This window comes from Globicephala melas, chromosome 8 (assembly GCF_963455315.2).
Source record: "Globicephala melas chromosome 8, mGloMel1.2, whole genome shotgun sequence".
NCBI classification, from domain to species: Eukaryota; Metazoa; Chordata; class Mammalia; order Artiodactyla; family Delphinidae; genus Globicephala; species Globicephala melas.
Genome location: NC_083321.1, coordinates 78,065,136 through 78,090,429, shown reverse-complemented (window position 1 = coordinate 78,090,429; position 25,294 = coordinate 78,065,136). Strand labels below are relative to the sequence as shown.

General features: G+C 39.9%; 1 protein-coding gene across 1 annotated transcript in view; it reads left to right on the top strand.

The window, feature by feature from the left end:
• Nucleotides 1-16,654: 16,654 nt before the first annotated feature.
• Nucleotides 16,655-25,294, top strand: part of MMP20 (matrix metallopeptidase 20) — a 49,963-nt gene continuing 41,323 nt past the window's right edge. The window contains exons 1-2 of the mRNA XM_030835550.2: nucleotides 16,655-16,780; nucleotides 22,609-22,856. Of these exons, the coding sequence (XP_030691410.1) occupies nucleotides 16,655-16,780; nucleotides 22,609-22,856 (374 nt within the window). The remainder of the gene's footprint in view (nucleotides 16,781-22,608; nucleotides 22,857-25,294) is intronic.

The window sequence follows — 25,294 nt, the reverse complement described above, 5'->3', positions numbered from 1 at the left end:
TATAGGACATTCCATCCAAAAACCTCAGAATACACATTTTTCTCAAGTGTTCATGGAACATTCTCCAGGACAGACCATATCTTGGGTCACAAATTAAGTCTTGGTAAATTTAAGAAAATTGAAATCGTATCAAGTATCTTTTCCGACCACAACACTATGAGACTAGATATCAATTACAGGAAAAGATCTGTAAAAAATACAAACACATGGAGGCTAAACAATACACTACTTAATAACGAAGTGATCCCTGAAGAAATCAAAGAGGAAATAAAAAAATACCTAGAAACAAATAACAATGGAGACACGATGACCCAAAACCTATGGGATGCAGCAAAAGCAGTTCTAAGAGGGAAGTTTATAGCAATACAATCCTACCTTAAGAAACAGGAAACATCTCGAATAAACAACCTAACCTTGCACCTAAAGCAATTAGAGAAAGAAGAAAAAATAAACCCCAAAGTAGGCAGAAGGAAAGAAATCATAAAAATCAGATCAGAAATAAATGAAAAAGAAATGAAGGAAACGATAGCAAAGATCAATAAAACTAAAAGCCAGTTCTTTGAGAAGATAAACAAAATTGATAAACCATTAGCCAGACTCATCAAGAAACAAAGGGAGAAGACTCAAATCAATAAAATTAGAAATGAAAAAGGAGAAGTAACAACTGACACTGCAGAAAAACAAAGGATCATGAGAGATTACTACAAGCAACTCTATGCCAATAAAATGAACAACCTGGGAGAAATGGACAAATTCTTAGAAATGCACAACATGCCGAGACTGAACCAGAAAGAAATAAAAAATATGAACAGACCAATCACAAGCACTGAAATTGAAACTGTGATTAAAAATCTTCCAACAAACAAAAGCCCAGGACCAGATGACTTCACAGGCGAATTCTATCAAACATTTAGAGAAGAGTTAACACCTATCCTTCTCAAACTCTTCCAAAATATAGCAGAGGGAGGAACACTCACAAACTCATTCTACGAGGCCACCGTCATCCTGATACCAAAACCAGACAGAGATGTCACAAAGAAAGAAAACTACAGGCCAATATCACTGATGAACATAGATGCAAAAATCCTCAACAAAACACTAGCAAACAGAATCCAAGAGCACATTAAAAGGATCATACACCATGATCAAGTGGGGTTTATTCCACGAATGCAAGGATTCCTCAATGTACACAAATCAATCAACGTGATACACCATATTAACGAATTGAAGGAGAATAACGATATGATCATCTCAATAGTTGCAGAGAAATCTTTTGACAATATTCAACACCCACTTATGATAAAAACCCTGCAGGCAGTAGGCATAGAGGGAACTTTCCTCAACATAATAAAGTCCATATATGACAAACCCACAACCAACATTGTCCTCAATGGTGAAAAAGTGAAAGCATTTCCACTAAGATCAGGAACAAGACAAGGTTGCCCACTCTCACCATTCTTATTCAATATAGTTCTGGAAGTTTTAGCCACAGCAATCAGAGAAGAAAAGGAAATAAAAGGAATCCAAATCGGAAAAGAAGAAATGAAACTGTCACTGTTTGCAGATGACATGATACTCTACATAGAGAATCCTAAAGCTGCTAGCAGAAAACTACTAGAGCTAATCAATGAATTTGGTAAAGTAGCAGGATACAAAATTAATGCACAGAAATCTCCGGCAACCCTATACACTAATGATGAAAAATCTGAAAGTGAAGTCAAGAAAACACTCCCATTTACCATTGCAACAAAAAGAATAAAATATCTAGGAATAAACCTACCTAAGGAGACAAAAGACCTGTATGCAGAAAATTATAAGACACTGATGAAAGAAATTAAAATGATACAAATAGATGGAGAGATATACCATGTTCTTGGATTGCAAGAATCAACATTGTGAAAATGACTCTACTACCCAAAGTAATCTACAGATTCAATGCAATCCCTATCAAACTACCACTGGCAATTTTCACAGAACTAGAACAAAAAATTTCACAATTTGTATGGAAACACAAAAGACCCCGAATAGCCAAAGCAATCTTGAGTGCGAAAAACGGAGCTGGAGGAATCAGGCTCCTGGACTTCAGACTATACTACAAAACTACAGTAATCAAGACAGTAATGTACTGGCACAAAAACAGAAATATAGATCAATGGAACAGGATAGAAAGCCCAGAGATAAACCCATGCACATATGGTCACCTTATCTTTGATAAAGGAGGCAGGAATGTACAGTGGAGAAACGACAGCCTCTTCAATAAGTGGTGCTGGGAAAACTGGACAGGTACATGTAAAAGTATGAGATTAGATCACTCCCTAACACCATACAAAAAAATAAGCTCAAAATGGATTAAAGACCTAAATGTAAGGCCAGAAACTGTCAAATTCTCAGAGGAAAACATAGGCAGAACATTCTATGACATAAATCACAGCAAGATCCCTTTTGAACTATCTCCTAGAGACATGGAAATAAAAACAAAAATAAACAAATGGGGCCTAATGAAACTTAAAAAGCTTTTGCACAGCAAAGGAAACCATAAACAAGATCAAAAGACAACCCTCAGAATGGGAGCAAATATTTGCAAATGAAGCAACTGACAAAGGATTAATCTCCAAAATTTACAAGCAGCTCATGCAGCCCAATAACAAAAAAACAAACAACTCAATCCAAAAATGGGCAGAAGACCTAAACAGACATTTCTCCAAAGAAGATATACAGACTGCCAACAAACATGAAAGAATGCTCAACATCATTAATCATTAGAGAAATGCAAATCAAAGCTACAATGAGATATCATCTCACACCGGTCAGAATGGCCATCATCAAAAAATCTAGAAAAAATAAATGCTGGAGAGAGTGTGGAAAAAAGGGAACACTCTAGCACTGCTGGTGGGAATGTAAATTGATACAGCCACTATGGAGAACTGTATGGAAGTTCCTTAAAAAACTACAAAAACTACAAAAACTCTCACTTTTGGAGTGGCTGTAATGTGGTGGGTTGATGGCTGCAGCATCCTTTGTTTACTGATATGGCAGACAATATGTTCTATTCATACCTTCATGACCTTGAAATTTTTGAAATTATAGGCAGTTATTTTATAGAATGTTCTTCAATTTGTATTTGTGTTTTTGGCCACACTATCACAGAAACTATTGGGTGAGATATAGTGTCCGTTTAATCCCATTACAGGTGATGGTAATTTTTTTCCTGAGTAATACACATTTTGTGAGATGATACTTTGTAACCATGTAAAAATCCCCTTCTTCCCTCCATTTCACCCACTAGTTTTAGCAACCCTTGATGTTTCTTGCCTGAATCAATTATCACTAAGATGGTTTCCAAATGGCTATTTTCCTAAAGTCAATTTTTTTTCCACGATTATTTGTTAGTTGGCTTTCTACTGGAAGGAAGAGATTTCTCTTCTCTTCATTATTAGTTTGTTTAGTTCATAGTCTATCATAGGTTCCTATTTTATTTAATGGACTGTAACCTATTACTATCATTATGTATCTTGATGCCAAACAGCATCCCAGATTAGGCCAGAGGGGCCCAACAAGCTAGCTGTGTTCTTTTGACAGGCCTCCATCATTATTTGAGAACTTCCTTGCTACCTGGCACCACACGATGTTCTGGGTTCATCTTTTCATTTTCCTCCCCCAGCTCTAGAATCTGCCCTTTCTGAAAAGTCCTGGTGCTTTTTAGTCGAGGTAGCATTTGGAAAACAAAATCTGGCTGCAAAGTATGCATGTTGTAGCTGGTGTATCCCTGTTCCTAGGCTCTCTCAGTGGACACTGATAGGAAATACATATATGTATACACGTACACACATGCTTGCACATTTGGCTCCATATTTATTTCTGTGTCTTATGAGTTTACACCAATACCATCATTCCCATTTGCTCAGGCTTCATTCATTGTAGCTTCCCTCCTGTCTGTAGCTGTACTTCTCTTTTCTAATGGTGAGAAACTTGGCTCCTGTTATCTTAGTCCTCGAGGTGTAGTCAATCTCTTGATCCTGCCTCACATACACACACCCTGACCCCTGCTCAAGCTTGCCTTCTCCAAGTTACCAACCCCATTTGGCCTAATTTAATGGCTTTTTGATAAGAAAGGGAGGGAGGGAGAGAGGGAAGGAGGGAGGGAGTGAGGAAGGAAGGAAGGAAGGAAGGGAAGCGGGGAGAAAGAGAGAGGGAAACAGGTCAGAGGAGGACGGAAGAAGAAAGAAAAAAAGGAAGACAACAGGTTATTTTTTAATGGTGGGGGGGGTTGGGGAGAGAAGAGCAAAAGCCAGTTCAACAGCTAGAGAAAGAGGCAAGTGGATGCCATGTTCAAGGTTAAAGGATCCTCAAGGCTGTGCTATTTCTCTTCTCCATCTACTCTCTCCGTAGGTAATCTCATCTAGTCTTGTAGCTTCACCATCACCTATACTTAATGCCTCCCAAATTTTTATCTCCAGTCTCAACCTTTCTCCTAACTCCAGCTTTACAACCCATTGCCTTCCTGAAATCATATGTAACCGATCAGACACAGAACTCGTGACTTCCCTTGCTCACAAATTCACACCTCCTGTCGTCTTTCTTATCTTGTAAAAAATAATAATTGATATTCACTGAGTGCTTAGTATGTGTCTGACACAGTTCCAATAGCTTTAAATGCCCCAACATTTAATCCTCACAACATTTCTGGAAGGGATGTATTATTACTGTCTTTCCTATTTTCCAGATGAGAAAAGTGAGGCACAGAGAAATTTGTGCTGCAGGCTGTGTCAGTGACCCTCTCAGAGTCCTTTAGCCTACATCAGAGGTTACCTACAGTCAATTCCTACCTCTTTCTGAAGGCATTTTCTAGTCACAGGCACATACCTGGCCCATGTGGGGTAGTCTAGAGGCTTCTGAAAAGGAATGTCCCAAGAGCAACCTCAACCAATGAAGACAGTAATTACTAGATAAATAGCCCAGCTGCCCGCCCCCCTTCCTGGGACAGTTCTGAAGTACGCTCCACATAAGGTCCCCAGTGGGGCTGAACCCCAAATGCCCACAGTGGTAAGCTTCTCATTCATGTACCCTTTATTAGCTTTCTTCCCTCCCCAGGGAAATGACACAAGAAGCCCCTCCTAGCACTTCTGGGGATCACTGCACCTAAATCGTTTCAGAGTCTGCTTTTGCAGGAGACATTAATTGCCCAAAGTCACACATACTTAGTGATGGAGTTAGGACTTAAATCCAGACATACTGCCTCAAACTTATGTTCAAAATCACCATGCTTTACTACATTCCCTCACTATTTGCTCAGACATGAGATTCATTCTTGATTCGTCCATGATACATACAGGCTATCAGCAAGCCTCAGAAGCTCTCTCTCTCTCTCTGTAACCCAGATCTGATAAGTTCTTCCCACCAGCAGCCCTGGAACATAAGCATATATCAGAATCTCCTGGAAGGCTTGTTAAAACATAGGTTGCTGGGCCTCCATCCCCAGAGTTTCTGATTCAGTAGGTCTTGATGGGGACCAGGAATTTACAAATCCCCAAATGATGCTGATGCTGCTGGTCCAGGGGCCACATTTTGAGAACCCCAGTCTAACCACCGTCACCTCTTGCCTGGACACCAAGCAGCCCAGCTGGTCTCCCTGCTCACACTCACACATGTCCACAGCAGCCAGTTTTCCTTTTAGACATGTTGGATGCACTGTGGTGCGTATGCTCAATCTCCTCACTCCCAGCGCCTCCCATCACATGGGGAGTCTGGTGCAGGAATCCAAGACCAGCCAAGATTCACCCTGCTGCCGCTCTGACCCCTCCACCATGCTCCCCTCGCTCACTCTGCTCTGGCCTCCTGCTCGCTCCTGGCTCTTCCCCAGACACACCAGACTCTGTACCACCTAAAGGCTTTGGTAGCTGCTGTTCCCTCTGCCTGGAATATTCTTCCCCCTAAATACTGATGAGACCCACTTTCTCCTTACATTTAAATCTCTGCTCAAATGCCGCCTTCTCACTTCTGCATTCCCTGAACCCAGAACAGTGCCTGGAACACATAGAGGACACTCAAAAAACATTTTCGAACATATATAAAAGAAAATAGAAGAGGAGGAAGTGGTGGGGCTGTGGTAGATCCTTCAAAGTGATTGAATTTATTTTATGTGAAGACAAAACTCTAGAGGAAACAAATGGAGATTTCAAAAGAAACTACTGGGCAAGCTATCAATTTCCAGAAATTGCTGATTCCTATTACTGAAATAGGTTTATAATTTAGAGAATTGACTCATTAAAATGATTGGGCAAGTGGAATGTGTTCTAATGGGACTTTTGACATCCCACCCCTTACAGAGACTGCTGTAAACACATTTACTATCCAACCTCAGAAGCTCACGTTAGTGATCATTGCATTACAGGCCTGGGATTTTACAAGAATAAACAAAATGCTAACTATATTGACATGTTTGTCTCTCATGGTACGTGATCTAAGAAAAACATAACTGTTAGCCCTCTGACCCCAGCCTCCTACAACTCACCCCTCGGTGACCCCCTCCAGTCTACACTGTGTGCTTGCTCCTTTCAGAGCAGTCTTTCTGTAAATGCAAACCCAGTCATGTCATTCCTGGGAAAGAAACGCTCTAGTGGTTTCCCATCACAAACCCTTAATGTGTAGATGCCTTAGCCTGGCACACAAGGCTCCATGACGTTGCCCAGTCCACTCTTCTCCGTGCCCTTTAAATAAACCCAGCAAGTCCTCAAAAGCCCTTGCTGCTACTGTGGCTGCTCCAGACTTGCTCTGGGCATTCGGCTCACCTTCTGCCTTCTTTGTTTTGCCAACATGTTCCAGCTCTGTGCCCTGGAACCTCATTTCATTCTTGCTCTTGGACCTCAGCTTGGGGTAGGACTTGTTCTCCTGGCTTTCACCATTGCCCATGGCTCACCCAGCAAATGATTCCTGGCCTCTGCCTTGCCGATTCAGTCATCAGAACTGTGAGTGAGAGGTGTCCTCCAACAGACAGGTCTCTGCCTCCCTTTTCTGCCCCATCTCCTGGTTCTGCCCCCAAATAGACTTGTGCATAGAAATACCTTCAATTTCCTAGGAATAGATGCCTTTCAATATCTCCTCACCCCATAAATCTCAGCTTGGAATTCTCCCCTCCCCACTTCCCTTGCTCAGTCCTCCTTCTGACCTCACCCATCTTGCTGGTGAACTCAGCTAAAGCTCCTCTCTACGGAAAGCCTACCCTGACCCCTCCTTTCCTCCATCCCACTCCCACTCTCAACAGCCCAGGAAGAAACAGGCTGGCCCTCTTCTGCCCTCATCTAGACTCTGAAATACCTCTGTTACTCCACTAATTACACTGCAAGGACACTCTGAGTTTACATCTGAGTCTCTCCCTGGAGACTCTGAGACCATGGTAGATAGGAACAGGTTTTTATTTACCTTTTGTATCTCAGCACTAAGCCTAGTACCAGCATATAGACTAAATGCAAGAGTTTTCGACTGAGTAAATAAATGAAGAGTGGGCAAATGAATAAGTAAAATATGCCATTGAGTTCATCATACAGATTTTCTCAAATACAAACTTAAAGGGTACATGGATATAGCCCCTCAAAGTTTCACTGGTCTTTTTGTGGCGCAAATGTCATACTTTTTTTAAGCATAGTTGATGTACATTATCATATAAGTATAGGTGTACAATATAGTGATTCACAATTTGTAAATTTATAGTTATTATAAAATATTGGCTACATTCCCTGCGTTATACAATATATCCTTGTAGCTTATTTTATACCTAATAGTTTGTACCTCTTAGTCCCCTACCCCTATCCTTCCCCTCCCCCTTTCTCTCTCCCCTCTGATAACCACTAGTTTGTTCTCTATATCTGAAATTTTCACTGTTTTTAAAAAAATGTATGGTAGCATTAGAGGAAGATTTACAGATATGGTTAGGTATAAGGCCTTACCACCTTAACACTATTGTTGTCGTTTCCCCAGGTTTTCTTTTTTGCCTTTATGCTTTTCTTTAGCAGACAGAAACAAATGTGCCCAATTTTGTGTTTTCCTTTTTTGGTTAAAATTGTTCTTTTAATATTTTATGCACTGCTATTTCCTTTCTAATGACTAAATTATATAACATTGAATTGTCATCACTTACGTAACCACTTCCCTATTTTTAGACATTTAGATTGTTTCCAAATTTTTGCTCTTATAACTAAGAATAAAATAAACACTTTTGCTTTTATTCTTTTAAATTGATTTCTCACTGAAAATTCTTAGGAATATGCAATATGTCCAAAAAATATGAACCCTTTTATGGTTCTTGGTATATAGTGCCTTTTAGAAGGATTCTACCAATTTGCAATGTAAAGGCACATTTTTTTGTCACAAAGATTCAGGCCATTTCTAATATCTTACTCCAAGTTCTCAATCTTATTACAAGAGAAAACTTTAAGCTCCTAAAGTGTAAAAACAGTGTCTCATATCTCTGTACTTCCAGTGCCTAAAAAATGATTGATGCTCAATAAATATTTATTGAATATGTGAATGAATGTAGGTATTCATATATATATATAATCTTCCCTTTTTCTTTCTCTCCTCTCCTCTCCTCTCCTTCTTTCTTTTCCTGTTCTTGGTGAAGATAAACAAGTTGGATTCTGCTTCTGGAAGGGGCTGGCAGGCCCTCTTTGAGCTTCTCATTCTCACAAGTGATGCCAGATCATTTGATCATTTTCTGTATGGTGTTCTGAAGGTAGTCTTTGGTTTCAAATACACTTTTTCTTTCTTCTATTTTTATTCCACCTGATTCTAAAATATGTTTTCACCTAGAAATTCAGAATATCAGTTAATATTATTCTCTATTCTTTTTTTTTTCAATGTAACTGTCTGATTTAATGTAAAAGTCAGGGTAATAAGAAAGGTATTAGAAGGCACAAAAATTAGAAACAAAAGTTAGATTTCTGGTACCAGATAGCCTAATAATTCACATAGATTATTCTAACTAATCTACAAAAATGTTAAAGCTAATAACTGCATTTAGCAAATTTGGAGAATATAGTCAACATTTAAAAATCAAGGAAGAACTATACAAGTAAATTTAAAAGTACCAGAAAGTAAAGCAAAAGTGTTTAGGGATAAGTTCAACAAAACTTATAAAATAACTCTGCACTAAATCTTACAGAACATTGCTAAGATAAATGCCAGGGGACCAAAATAAATACATGTTCATCAAATTAAAAACCTATTATTTAGATAACCATTCTTCCATAATAGATTTTTTATTAACATCTTTATTGGAGTATAATTGCTTTACATTGGTGTGTTAGTTTCTGCTGTATAACAACGTGAATCAGCTATACGTATACATATATCTCCATATCCCCTCCCTCTTGCATCTCCTTCCCACTCTCCCTATCCCACCTCTCTAGGTGGTCACAAAGCACCGAGCTGATCTCCCTGTGCTATGCAGCTTCTTCCCACTAGCTATCTATTTTACATTTGGTAGTGTATATATGACCATACCACTCTCTCACTTCATCCCAGCTTACCCTTCCCCTTCCCCATGTCTCAAGTCCATTCTCAACGTCTGTGTCTTTATTCCTGTCCTGCCCCTAGGTTCTGCAGAACATTTTTTCTTTTTTCTTTTTAGATTCCATATATATGTGTTAGCATATGGTAATTGTTTTTCTGACTTACTTCACTCTGTATGACAGTCTCTAGGTCCATCCACCTCACTACAAATAACTCAATTTCATTTCTTTTTATGGCTAATATCCCATTGTATATATGTGCCATATCTTCTTTATGCATTCATCTGTCAATGGACATTTAGGTTGCTTCCATGTCCTGGCTATTGTAAATAGTGCTGCAATGAACATTGTGGTACATGACTCTTTTTGAGTTACGGTTTTCTCAGGGTATGTGCCCAGTAGTGGGATTGCTGGGTCATGTGGTAGTTCTATTTTGAGTTTTTTAAGGAAACTCCATACAGTTCTCCATAGTAGCTCTTTCAATTTACATTCCCACCAACAGTGCAAGAGGGTTCCCTTTTCTCCACACCCTTTCCAACATTTATTTTTTGTAGATATTTTTTAATTTATTTATTTTTAATTTATTTATTTTTGGCTGCATTGGGTCTTCGTTGCTGTGTGGGCTTTCTCTAGTTGCAGAGAGTGGGGGCTACTCTTCGTTGTGGTATGCAGGCTTCTCATTGCGGTGGCTTCTCGTTGCGGAGCACAGGCTCTAGGCGTGTGGGCTTCAGCAGTTGTGGCTCGCGGGCTCCAGAGCACAGGCTCAGCAGTTGTGGCGCACGGGCTCAGCTGCTCCGTGGCATGTGGGATCCTCCCGGACCAGGGATCGAACCCATGTCCCCTGCACTGGCAGGCGGATTCTTAACTGCTGCACCACCTGGGAAGTCCCTATTGTTTGTAGATTTTTTGATGATGGCCATTCTGACCCGTGTGAGGTGATACCTCATTGCAGTTTTGATTTGCATTTCTCTAATGATTAGTGATGTTGAGCATCCTTTCATGTGTCTGTTGGCAATCTGTATATCTTCTATGGAGAAATGTCTGTTTAGGTCTTCTGCCCATTTTTGTACTGGGTTGTTTGTTTTTGCGATATTGAGCTGTATGAGCGCTTGTATATTTTGAAGATTAATCTTTTGCCAGTTGCTTCATTTGTAAATATTTTCTCCCATTCTGAGGGCTGTCTTTTGGTCTTGTTTATGGTTTCCTTTGCTGTGCAAAAGCTTTTAAGTTTCATTAGGTCCCATTTGTTTATTTTCATTTTTATTTCCATTTCTCTAGGAGGTGGGTCAAAAAGGATCTTGTTGTGATGTATGTCATAGAGTGTTCTGCCTATGTTTTCCTCTAAGGGTTTGATAGTGTCTGGCCTTACATTTAGGTCTTTAATCCATTTGGAGTTTATTTTTGTGTATGGTGTTAGGGAGTGTTCTAATTTCATTCTTTTACATGTAGCTTTTCCCATGTAGTTTTCCCAGCACCACTTATTGAAGAGGCTGTCGTTTCTCCACTGTATATTCTTGCCTCCTTTATCAAAGATAAGGTGACCATATGTGCATGGGTTTATCTCTGGGCTTTCTATCCTGTTCCATTGATCTATATTTTTGTTTTTGTGCCAGTACATTACTGTCTTGATTACTATAGCTTTGTATTATAGTCTGAAGAAAGACCTTCTAAACTAAAAATATACGTATCATTACAAAATGGAGTATGATATGATTTATGGGTTAAAGAAAACATTTTTACAAATCAGGCATTCAAAGTGGAGTATATTTACTGGGGAAGTCTGCAAGAAAGACTGTGATATGGCTGGCTGTGGGCTGGAAGCCCAGCTGGTCGCTGATTGCTAGTAGCCTGCCTCACTGGAAGGCATTCATCCAGCCTGGGGCTGAACTCCTTGCAAGTCAAGAAATGTAATCATTTATGAGAGTTGAACTCACTAGAGATTGAGATGTAGAAACCAGAGAAAGAGTTGAATCATTTGCAATGAGAAATAGGATCAGTCAGGGAGCTTGGGCAGGTTGGCTGGCCCCCCTTCAATGTAGGCAAGACTCGTGGGAGTGCTAGGAAGCTGCCTGGCCACGGGGTCAGCCAAGTGGTCCACCTCCAGCCAACTCTGAGCCCAGTGTTCCCTAGGACACTGCATGGCACATGCATCAATGTATGTATTCCTGTAACTGTCAAGAACACAGATTTTTGAGCTCTGACAGATTTGGGTTAAAATCATGGAGCTACCACTTAATATCTACATGCAGTTCAACTAATTATTCACCTTACCTAAGCCCAAGTTTCTTCATTTGTAAAATGAGGTGTTCTATAGTTGTGTGGAAAATGTACGTAAGGTGCTTGGCTCAATGTCTGGCATATAATAAGGGTTTAATAAAAATTTCAATAACTTAGGGTAATGCTACACACCTTTGTTTGATTCATTACATGGATTAAGGAAAAATTTCTCTCCCTAAGGGCAATCTTATTTTTCTTATTCCTAACTTTAATCATTCAATCAGTTACTCATTCATACATTCATTTATTCAACAGCTATTTATTGAAAACCTATTTTGTACCAGGCACTGTTTTATGCACTAGGGATATTGCTGCAGACAAAAGATAGAGTCCTTATCCTTATGGAGCTTACATTCTAGAAGTGAAAGACAGACAAAACACACTTGAACAATATATAGCATGTCAGTGTATACATTTAATGATGTAATGCTTTATTTTTTCCCCACAACTGTTATTTTAATCAATGGTCAATTCAATAGCCGATGGTATCTTAGAAGTAAGAAAATGTCATATATTCATTTTTTATTAATCCTTCACAATATTTCTGTGGAATTTTTGAAAATCATGGCAAAAAGCAATTCTGTAGTCTCCTATTTATGAACTGGACTGAACACTAAGCATCCATTTAATCCTCTCAACATCCCTTGACATAGGTATTATCCCCACCTCGCCCCCACACCATTTGACAATGCAGGAGTAGTTTAGGAGGTTTCACAGATTGTGGTAGACATTTTCTGGGTTTGGTTTTGATTTGTTCTTTGGTTGCCCAGCACCAATTTTCTCTCTGGGGGATAGTCCCATCTCATATTTATTTATTTATTTATTTATATATAATTGGTGGTCTCTATGGAAGCTGTCCTGCCTCTTAGTATGGAGGCCTGCTTCTTGCCTCTGGACATCAGGGTGAGGGCACATGACCCAGGCCCAACCAATAGAATTTCTCATTAAAGACTCTGAATACTGAGGGAGTGAGAAAAAGACATAGAAACAAGAGCAGCAGTAGCCTTGACTATCCATCTGGAGCATTGTCCAGTAGTAAGAGGCAAGGGTCCCACAACTGATAATTCCTTGGCTCTGGTTTCTTCTGCCCTTAGTCCTGCTGGTTCTTCCAGCCTGATGCTCCAGGCTTCCTGGCAGTTCTCTAAGCTACCTGATATCCTTTAAAAAAAAATGTTTTCTCTTAAATTATCCAAAACTGGTTTTCATAGCTTGAAACATAATAACACTGACTAGTAATATATCTAGAAAGTGACCAAGTCAATATTTAATTCTAGGTCTGTCTAAATATAGAGCCCTTTAATAAGTCAACTGGGCAATCAGTAATTTATTCAACAATTATTCATCAATGCATAACATGCACAGCAGGCACCATCTCAGCAACTTCAATGTTGAGGATTTACGAAAACCCCTATGGAATCAAATTCAGCTAGGGTCTAGAGAAAAGCAGTTCTTTGCAGTAAACTTGATTCTGTAATTTAAAATGCTTATCCTCTTACATTAGTGGTACATGGAAACTTTAGTTCTGTGTAAAGTTCTACAAAGTCTGCAGGACCCCAAAACATCAACCCTGCCCAGAGGCTACCAACCTCCTGTTTCATGTGTATTATTTTTATAATCTGATTTTTCTACAGATACTATGCTTTCCACATTTCTCTGTGATATGGGCTCTCCTTCTATTCCCTTTTAGTCATTGACTTGCTTTGATATGATCTTTTTAGGTTAGAATGATTTGGATTTAGTTTAGATTTGACACAAGAATGATAGAAAGAAAGGAAACTTTTGCTCCCCTGTGAAGAGAGAAAGTCAGGACAAAAAAACACCTAGTGAGAAATTACCAGCTTGAGTTTGTCACTTTGGAAGGGTCAAAGGTGTTGCCTAGCACTGGCCTTGAGGTAATACCTACTCACATTAATGTGTAAATGACTTATAAGAACATAAATTGCTACTCCTCTTCAGTTTTTGCCCTTAACAATCGAAGTGTCATACTTGGGAATATTGGGATTCATTGCATTCACGCAATTGAAGAGTGGATACTGGAATCTTCTAGAAATATATAGATCATACCTTATAAGCAGTTATTTACTTCAGTCTACTTCCAAAAATGGGACTTAGCAAATTCTTTGGAGTTCTGGAGGTGAGGGTATTTTCTCTCTATAGGTCCGAGAATTTCTTGCTATCGTTCCTTCACTCCCTGCCTGCATTGGGGCCATCAAGATGAATTGCAACAGTGGTTTGGGGAGAAATTGGGGTAATGAGACGATCAAATAGAGGGAAATTTCAAGGACTCATTCTTTGTTTTTCAATTGTGGCAGCTGCTGTGAAAGTGTAGTAGTAGCACTGCAGAGGACAGGAGAACGTATAAATGCAAATTTTGAAAGATTGTTGTCATAGTATTTTCCTTTACTTAGACCAAAAAGAGACAATGAGTATATGTTTGTACATTCATTCATTCATTTATAAAACAAACTTACATGACTTTTATATCATTCATTCTCCAAGGAACTTATAATTCAGTTAGTTGGATTAGTCTACTAGATCTGCGGTTTTCTTTCTTTTTTCTTCTGAGGATCATGTTTTGTGTGCCTCACAGCATATAACAGAGATGATGTTCACATGTGTGACAAACTCTCGTTGAGTACCTGGGGTTATTCACTAGACACCATACATGGCCACAACCCCACTGTTTTCTCTTCATGCAGGAAAATGTGTCAGCATGCAAACAGAGCAAGAGAGAGAGAGATCACTATAGTAATAACTTTGAATCTAGCCTAAGTGCGAAAGTAAGACATTTATGTATTTTTATCATTTAACAAATAATAGTATTAAATTATTTGCAACAGACTTCACAAATGACTTTAAATACCAGGTATGTCACCACTAAGATACACTGCTGTAGATGGCAAGGGCAATACTGAATACTTTCTGTGACCAGGATGTTCTTGGCACTTTGTATATATTTTCGTTTCATCCCATACTTCATAATCCTGTTTGCTCATCTACTCCAGTGGTTTTCCAACTTTAGCATGCATCAGAATGACCTGGAAGTCTTGTTTAAATGCATCTGCTGGGCCCCATTCCCACAGTTTCTGATCCAGTAAGTCTGGGTGGGGCCTGAGAATTTGTATTTCCAACAGGTTCCCCGGTAATAGTAATGCTGCTAGTCCAGGAACTACACTTTGAGAATCATTGAGTCATCCACTCATCCATTCAAAAAACATTAATTAAAAGCCTACCTGGTGGGACTTCCCTGGTGGTGCAGTGGTTAAGAATCTGCTTGCCAATGCAGGGGACATGGGTTCGAGCCCCCCTCCGGGAAGATCCCACATGCCACGGAGGGTCCCACATGCCGCAGAGCACTTAAGCCCGTGCGCCACAACTACTGAGCCTGTGCTGTAGAGCCCACGAGGCATAACTACTGAGCCCACATGCCACAACTACTGAAGCCCGCACACCTAGAGCCCATACTCTGCAACGAGAAGCCGCTGCAATGAGAAGCCTGCACACCACGACGAAGAGTAGCCCCTGATCGCCGCAACTAGAGAAAGCCCACACATAGCAACGAAGACCCAACGCAGCCATAAATAAATTAATTAAATAAATTTCAAAAATTAAAAAAAAACTCCAGAGTGAAATAATTTAAGAACAATTAATTCATTTTAAAAAAAAGCCTACCTGGTGCCTGGTAATAAAGTAAAAAGATAAATTGAACATTATTCTGTAAGAGCTGACGTCTACTGAGCACTCTGCTGAGGGCTTTGTTATGACCTGATTTACTCCTTTATGACAATTCTTCAAAGTAGGTACCTTTTTCCCTATTTTTCAGGCAAAATTACCACAGCTGAAAGAGATTAAGTAACCTGCTCAGTCATATGGACAAGTGTCAGAACTAAGACTTGAACCCAGGTCTACTGGATGCAAGTGACACCCACAGACACCATGTCACATGCTATGCTACCTCTGTAACATGAGGGGCTTACACACAGTATTACTGTCAGTCTTTTGCAGATTAAAAAAAAAAATGATGTTCAGAGAGGTTACATAACTTGCCCAAAGTCACCCAGCTAGGAAGTATCTTAAACAAAATTTAATCTCAGTTTGTCTGATGCCAAAGTACTTTTTCCACCATACAACACCATTTCTCCATGCTATCTCTAAATCAGGATCCATCCAAATCAGAGCCAGGAACAAGAGTATGACTCCAGTTAACCAGAGTGCACAGAGAATGGGGAATTGACGGTTTCGGTTAATGAAGAACATCTCTCTTATGTTAACTTATTCAAAAGCTTTCTAACAATTACCAGTGCACCTTCCACCCTAAGTCAGCATGGTATAAGGTAATGCTTCCTTGATGATTCAGGATCTTACGTGTCCCAGAACCATCATTATAAACAGCATTTGTTTCTGAGAAATGTCCAAGTGGATACAGAAGAAGGTGAATGGGGTAGATGTGTGGGGAGCCCAGAGGTAGAAGTCAAGTTAAAGTATATTCTACTCATTTACCTTCTCTGCCAGCAGAATGGAAAAGCCCCAAACTGAGACTCATCAAATGTTTCAGTTGATGTGGGTTCAAATTAATCACGTTTACTCCAATTCATGTAAGTAGCTGAAAACTGCATTAAAAGTGACTGTTTTTCTCGTTTTGCCACTTGGTAAATTGCAAAGAGTGAAGGTTCCCTGACTCCTGTGTACTGCTGTGTTACCCCGTCATCAGCGGAGAAAGGAGCTGTATAATTACCTTTTGAGACATGAATCATCCTTGCTCTGAGGGCCCAGACCTGTTTGACTCTATAAAAGCAGCTCAAGGTCGAAGTGCAAACGTGCACTGTCTGCCATCCCCCAGGCTGCTATAATTACCAAGCCACCAGGAGGAGATGAAGGTGCTCCCTGCATCTGGCCTTGCTGTCCTCCTCGTCACGGCTCTGAAGTTTTCCACTGCAGCCCCCTCCCTATTTGCAGCCACCCCCAGGACCTCAAGGAACAGCTACCACCTCGCACAGGTTTGTGAATCTTTGCACAATTCCCTCTTCCCCCTCCTGCCCCAGAAAACCTAAAGGGGATAATGAGAAAATAAGGAAAATCTGTTATGGCTTTGAAATCATCTTCTAAGTCCACTAAAGTCTAATGGATATGATCCCCTGTACAGCTAAGGCTGGTGTCTGGTACACACTGAGTGCCTGTGTTGCATGATTGCATAAATAAATGAATGAATGTCTATTCGGGTATCTTGCTGCACACAGAATTTGAGGCGGCTAGCAAAAATACATGCATTACAAAAAAAGACAAAAGAAGTATTTGCGGAGCAACATAGGAGGAAAAATAAGGGCAGAAAAATAAAAATCAAAGTGTAAGATTTGCACAGTAGAGGTGGGTCGGAAACTTAGTGCTAAGATTCCTAACAGTCGCAACAGAAAGATTTCCTGTGTTCACTTTTTAGAAAAATGGCTCTTGTACTCAGGGCAAACTTGATCAAAATTTGAAGTAAACCGGGCTTCCCTGGTGGCGCAGTGGTTGGGAGTCCACCTGCCGATGCAGGGGACACGAGTTCGTGCCCCAGTCCAGGAAGATCCCACATGCCGCGGAGCGGCTAGGCCCGTGAGCCATGGCCACTGAGCCTGCGCGTCCGCAACAGGAGAGGCCAGAACAGTGAGTAGGCCCATGTACCACAAAAAAAAAAAAAAAAAAAAAAAAAATTGAAGTGAACCAAGTTTTTGCTGGGTGGCTACCTGCTTCTCATGTGAGGGTCTCTCCTCTCTAAAGCATATTCACCAAGTACCTTATTTACTTACAATTTCTGTACCTTCCCCTCCTTTAAAATCTCTCCTGACTGTCGGAGAGGATCTGATAAAATAATACATATCAGAATTTCTTCAAAGACTAAGTGTGACTCAAAGTGATTCAATGTATATTTGCTTCCAAGTGTTTTGTTTTTAACATTTAAAGAGAAGTGGTGAACTTTACCTTAAGAAAAAGTCTTCAATGAAGGAATTTCCAACATTCATGAAAGATGTGTAAGTGAGATGTTTTTGCACCAGGGCCTTTGTTTCAAGTGTCTGTCAAAATGATAGCGCATCTGTGATTGCCAACCCTGCCTCAGGGTTGCTTTCCTACCTGCCAGGCTACAACTGGGTACACATTGCAGAGCTGATTGTCACCTGTACACACCGGCGTGTCCCTACTGACTGTTTACACAACTCTTCCATTCTAATTGGTCCATCCCCCTGCCCCACCAGTCGTTAAACATTTTGAACATCAGCCCTGCATGTAAACAGCACAGTGGATGCCGAGCACAGACCTGTTGAATTGAACCTCCTTTGACTTGAGCCCACTTTCAGACGAACTAAATTCCAAATAACATATCTCACAATACTGGGGGTCTATTTCAAATTGTATTTTGCTGGTGGCACCAAGCTTTGAATCCCTTCTCCCCAAATGTAATCTTCCATCACCCAGCCTCATGCCACCCTGATTCAGAAACTAGAGGCTTTGGGACCTTCAGAAGGAGGGTCATGTTGAGGCCATGGCAGCAAGCTGGAATGATCAGGGCAAACCTCTCAAGTGGATCCCAGTGCCTAGAAAGAATTACTGTCCCATCTTATAGTTTATAGAAATATTTAACAACTTAGGCAGCCTTACAATACAACAAATGAAATGACATGAAAATAGGCTTATTTCATTAAAATAGCTTAAGTTCATTCATTCAGCAATTATTTATTGAAAGTTTACTGTATGCTATGTGCCAGGACCTGTTCTAAGCACTGGACAAACATCAGTGAACAAAACAAGTCAAGTCCCTGTTCTTATGGCGCTGGCATGGGGATGATGGAGGAGTGGGAAGATGCTGGGAGGAGACAAACAAGTCAGTCAATAAGTCCCCAAGTGATATTAAAAAATAAATTAGGATGATAGTGAGTTACTGGGACCCTGGGGGGCATTTTCACTTGAGTAGTCCAGGAAGGATTCTCTGAGGAAGTGATATTTGAGATAAAGAGCTACGTGAACCTGAACTTCACAGTCGTGTGAAGATCTGGAGACAGAGCAGTCCAGGCAGAGAAAAGAGCGAGTGCAGCAGCCGGGGACTGAAAGAGCTTGGATTGGAGCATCGGGCTAGCATGGCAAGAAGATACTGGCTGAGTCCCAGAGTCAGGCCAGACCAGCATACACCTGGGGCCTGGGGGTCCAGGTCAGGTTAAGCCCCTTCTACACTGTTCTCTTCTTTCTAGATCGCTCACTAAGAGATAACAAATGGTTTCCTGTGCCTGGAAACTCGAGGCAGGAAACGTTTCCAAATACTATTCGCTTCTTCCTAAACCCATGAACACGATAATCTATGCTTGAAAAGATAAACAGGTTTTTAGTTGATTTAATGCCCACTTGTATCTTTTAAATTCTGATTGGCTAATTATCATAAAGGCTTGGAAAATGATGACATACTTAGTCTCATAATCCAGAGTTTTATTCTACTTTTTGTTTGTTTTTTTTTAAAATAATAATATCAATACAACATTTAATACAGGCTGTTAAATTGTTCTTAAAATAATATAAGCTTTTATAATCACATTATTATGAGCTTATAATTAAAGAAAATAAACAAAAAACCTTCCAAATACAAACTGTTAAATTCAGGTACTTTTACTACCATTTTACTTTCTGTGCATAAAGATATTTTTTAATTGTCATTATACTCAAAATTTGGTTCCTACCTTTCTTATTATTATAACACAATAAAATTTTGATTTTATACTATGTTCATAAAGATCATGTTATAAAGTTACAAATATTTCAGAATATAAGTGAGTTATAATTTATTTAGCCATTTCCTTTGTTGGATACATGGAATATTTCCATATGAATAATGTTTCTATGAACATTTTTGTACATCAGCCTAACCTAAAGGATTATTTTTTTCAGGATAGATTTCCAGAAGTGTAATTAATGAGTAAAAAGGTATATACATTTTAAAGTCTTTTGATACATTTCAAAGTATTTTCACACTAAGGATCTCACTGGATCCTCATACTGGTATGGGTAGGATAGACACCAGCCCCATGTTATAGACGAGAAACCTGACACCAAAAGGAATTGCCCAAGATTTTTAGAACCTAGGATTTGTCACACAACAAAAAGTTCCCACAGTTCCATTCCTGTGGCTTAGCCAAAACAGAAAGAAATATTGAAGAACCATATCTTGAACTTCACCTTGTCCTGAAGCACACTTAAATCTGAACTTTAAGCTCTTCACTCTCAGGAAGGACACTAGGAAAGTGCACTGAAAGAAGAGTTGGGAGGGGGACCTGGGCCACTAGCTTCTGGGACTGCCCTCGAGGCCTCTGCTATTCTTATCTGTCAAATATTGTTGGAGACATGGAGAGGGGACCACCATATTGCCAACCCTAGACTCCTGTGGTTTCAACAGTGGGGGAGTACGGAGGGTGGTGAGGCACGTAGGACAATTCTGGTGAGTCCTGAAATCTTTGACCCAGGCCCACAATTAGGTGTTGAGCCAACAGCACACAAGTGTTAGAATAGAACACAAACACAGTTCTAAGTGGGCATCTTTGTGCCTAAATGAACATTTTGACTCTGAAAAGTATGCTAAAACCTCATCAATAACTTTGGCAAGAAAGTGTACAGAATAATTTGGGCTCTCTGTACTTCAGAGAGCTTGATAATTCTTCAAAGAAGCATATTTTCTATATTTTACCTAAAGAAAAATAGCTCAAATGGTAACTGAACATCTACTCTGCACCTAGAACTGGGTCAGGCCAGGGCCATATCTGTGAAGGCATCACGATCCCCAGCCTGAGAAACCAGAGGTGAGAGTGATGAGAAGCTGGTAGACTATGGTACAAGGTGGCAGGTGTTCACTAGTCTAAGAACCACATTCTGTGGGAGCACCCAGTAGGGAGCAACTCACCTGTGTCACTGCAGTAACCAATCCTTGTGGTCTCTTTAAGTAGAAATAGTTTTTGATTTTATCTTTACTTCATTAAAGATAGTTTTAATCCTATTTACTATGACTTGCCTTAAACCTTTTGAGTTGCAGGTCTAGCATCTTAAGCATATTTTGAAATATATATATATAAAACATATATAACTAAAAATGAATTATTCTCAATTCCATCACTAAAATATAACCACTGTTAATCCCTTAGTCTACATTTTTCAAAACCCTTTCTATGACTCAGTGCTGGGACTAACATGAAGGAGTGACACAAGCTTGGACCCTGTCTTTATTTAAAATGTTGATATTTTGTCCATCATAGATTTTACGCATTAATTTTTATTTTTTCCAAAAATATTTCATTAAACATTATTTTTCTTGATCATTGAGTATTTGGCAAACCCCCACCCAGGCTTTGTTTCAGGGCTCCATCGCCCTTTTCCTCCTCTTGGGTTCTCATCTCAGTAAGATTTTTACAAAGAAAGACCACCAGGGAAGTGAGCTCCTCTCATAAACAGGGCAAGGAGTAAGGATTGGTTGACCCCACAGTAAGGACACAGAACACCTTGTCCAAACAAGTGAGCGAGTCTTACTCCTTTTCTTTTTTTCCTTAACAATTACAGTTCATGTTCATAGCAGAAAACTTTGGGATATAGGAAAGGATAAAGAATAAATTGTCACCCATAATTTTAAAACCCAGAGATAAACAAGATTAATATTCAGACTTATTTCCTTCCATTATTTATGTTACTTATGTTTATTATAAATTATATATATGTTAATTATCAATGTCTTGATTAATGTCTTAATTTTAAGTGTTAATATAGATGCTAACATTATTATATTAATATACAGATATAATAAACATGAATATAATCTATTTACATTATACGATTTTATGAAATTATGTATAAATATTTTACTTCTATCTTTCTCAGTATATTGCCATTATATTGACTTCATTACTCCATGCCATTAAGTATTTTTCAAAAATATATAAATAATATTATTTATATACAACAAATAAGTACCTTATAATAATATACAAATATAAAATTTTATATTTAATAAAATATAGATATAAAGATTTAGCTGCTTTTTGTTTTCCTGAAATAAGTTGGGTGGGTGAAATTCCTGGGCCAACAGCAGGCTCTGACCCTGCATTTTCACGACCCTGTCTCACTCACTTCACCCAAGAAGTCATACAGAGTGTTTTGAGTGGTACATTAGGGTTTTAAGCCTTTAAGCGCAAGTAAAAGCCTTATAATTTATGGCTAATTTCATTTGCTTCAAGGGGCAAAGAGCCAGTCCTAGGAAACATGCCCCTTGGAAACAATTTGCACCCCATGTATTGAACACACCTGAATTAATTAAAAGTCTCAGCTGGGAAACAGATTGACCTGCTGCCTTTGTATAAGATGAGAGGATGCAATATAAAGCCGCAGAGAGTTAAGAACATACTGATCTTGCATAATGTATAATGAAAATACGACACAAATAACTGCTTACTAGAAAAATAGGAGAGTCTTTGTTTTACAAATTGGTAAAGACCTCAATGACAAATAAATGGTCCGTGGGGAAAATGTTCACATTATTCTCCTTCCATTATTTTTTTCTCTTCAAACAACTATTCATTGTAGAAAAAGTATAAAAGGCACGCACATAAAAAAATCTAAAATCCCACCGCCCAAAGACAATTGTTGTTAATAACTTGGCATATATCTGTCTAAGCTTCATCTATGCAAATATATCTAATTTTTTCAAAAGTGGGAATATGCTCTGCACACTATCTTTAGCATATCAAGAATACCTTCCCTTTCTTACCTGAGCATAAGTGTTGTCCAGAGATTGTGCTGTGGATGTCAGCCTGCCTCTCCATTTCAGGCATACCTTGACAAATATTACACAAAGAAAGGAGGGCACCAGATTGGTGAGATGATTGCAAGAGGAGGCAATTCCATGGTTAAAAACATTAAGGAGCTGCAGGCTTTCTTCGGCCTCCGAGTCACCGGGAAGTTAGACCGGGCCACCATGGATGTGATCAAGAGGCCTCGCTGTGGAGTTCCTGATGTGGCAAACTATCGCCTCTTCCCAGGTGAACCCAAATGGAAAAAAAATACTTTGACATACAGGTAATGAGATCGAGTCTTTCCAAATTCGGAGAGAAAGAGCCTTTCTCTCCTTCTTTCTTTTCATTTAAAAATATCTTCCTTCTGATGTATAAAAATCATGACTCGGGCTTCCCTGGTGGCGCAGTGGTTGAGAGTCCGCCTGCCGATGCAGGGGACGCAGGTTCGTGCCCCGGTCCGGGAGGATCCCGCATGCCGCGGAGCGGCTGCGCCCGTGGGCCGTGGCCGCTGAGCCTGCGCGTCCGGAGTCTGTTGCTCCGCAGCGGAAGAGGCCACAGCGGTGAGAGGCCCGCGTACCGCAAAAAAAAAAAAAAAAAAAAAAAAAAATCATGACTCATCACAATCATAAGAGAGCATAAGAACTTTTTAGGTCTAATCTTTAGAAAATGACAGTGGAGAATTCACTAGAAAATATGATGTCAAGAGTATCATAATGGCTGGCCGTTTTAGGCATTACAATTTTATCAGAGACAACACATTTTTCTCTAAAGAAAAATAAACTAGTCTAGGATTAATAACCTGATGGTACCAACCAGTTTTCTTAAAACAATCTTTTAAATCAGAAGTAAATAAACTCACCTACTGATAAATTAGTTTTTTATTAATTCCAATAATAATTTATTGACAATTTATTAAATGTCTACCATAGGCATTCAGTATTGGAGATGTAAAGGTGAGTAGATCACCTTTCCTCTTCTTTGGGGGAGACACGCATACAAACAGTCGCAGCTCCGGGTGAGAAGTGTGAAACTACAGGTCTAAGCAGAGAACTGTGGCAGCACATGGAGGGAGCTACCAAGTCACCCAGGGACTGGCCAGTGACATCTGAACCTGACTTGTAGGCAAAGCGGGAGCCAGTCAGCCCCTAGCCCCAGGCTCTCCCATCTCCCACCTTACCCCCCTCCACCTCCACAGTTGAGCCTGGCCCCCACCTGGCCATCCTCTGGATTCCTCCTGTCCCAGGCGGAACAAGGATTCCGCATGATCCAAGAGGACTCATTCACCCAACCAGAATCTACACTCTCACTGTACTCTGGGTTTTCAGGCCAGAATTCCAGCCCCTCAGCCTGCATCCATTTGTGGGGCCAGTACAGGCCTCCTTCCCAGGTTGGTCCACCCTCCTCCATTGGACCGTCCATGGTGCTTCCTAATTATTATACTACATTTTACTATTATCTATATTCACGAGGTCATTTACATCTCTTATCTGTATGATGGAAATGATGTGCTGCTACTCATCTCCTCCCAACTTTACGTTCACTCATGGCAAGTTGGTTGTTGAAATTAGCCATAGTGAGGGTACTTATAGTATGGAAATCAGCAAACCCTACAGATGAGGAGTTTTGGTCATAGAACTGGTTGTTAAACTGTAGCAGCACACCAGTGATTCCCTGTGATCAAATGGGGGCTCAAACCCAAAGAGAGATCAGATGATTCCTCTAGGCCACTTGTCAGTTGCTATGAGCCTAAGAGTCCTTTAAGGTGGTGCTGAACACAATTATTAGCCTCTGCTCCAGCATAAGAATTCCACAAAAATCAAAGCATTTGGGGAAGAAACACCCTATAAAGAATTAAACACCCAAAAGATTATGAGATGATTAAGGGCAAGACAGAAATATTTTATATAAACTCATGAAGTTTTTTCTGTCATTTCTTAAAATAAACTGTATCATAGAATTTTAGTCAGTGATTATGCACAGCAAAGACAAGGGGAGAGATCAAGCTAATTTGGGACTTAAAGAAGTATAATATTCTTGTGATAATATTTTGGGCAGTCCCAAAAGCACCCTCCACACTGCCCATCCAGTTGCTCCCAAACAACTCTCCTTCTCCCCCGCCCCACCCAAAAAGGAACTAGAGACTATCTTAGTACTCTGTCTGTATAGCTACTGGATCTCAGAATAACTCCTTTTAACATAGCCCAAAGGACTGCAAAAGACAAAATATAGCATAGTGCTTGTGTGCACAGGCTTTGGAGTCTAAAGAACTGGGCTCAAGTCCTGACCAGTCATAAAACGTAGAGTGTTACTATAATCTGTGAAGGTTACTGTGAGCGTTAAATGTGTTCTAGGCACATTTAAAAGTGCCTAGAACAAGGTCCAGCACGTAGTGTGTATTCACAGAACATTAGCTGTCATCCCTGCTGCTGTGTCGGTCTCCAGACCCTGGGTCAGGACCTCTGTCCATGTGCTCTTCCTTTCTGGTGTCGTCCCTTCTCCATCTCTGTCTTCTCCAGCCCAACACACAGGCAGCTCTGTGAGAATGGATAGCTTGTCTATAATGTGAGCGAATTTCGAGATACCAACTACACAGAGCCATGATAAATCACAGTTTCATATTATGCAGTGGGCGTGGCATATTCTGAAAACACTAAATGGTCTCTTCAAGGGTTCTTCTGGTTTCCCCCCAGACACTCTACCTCCCTCCCCCAGTCCCTGGAG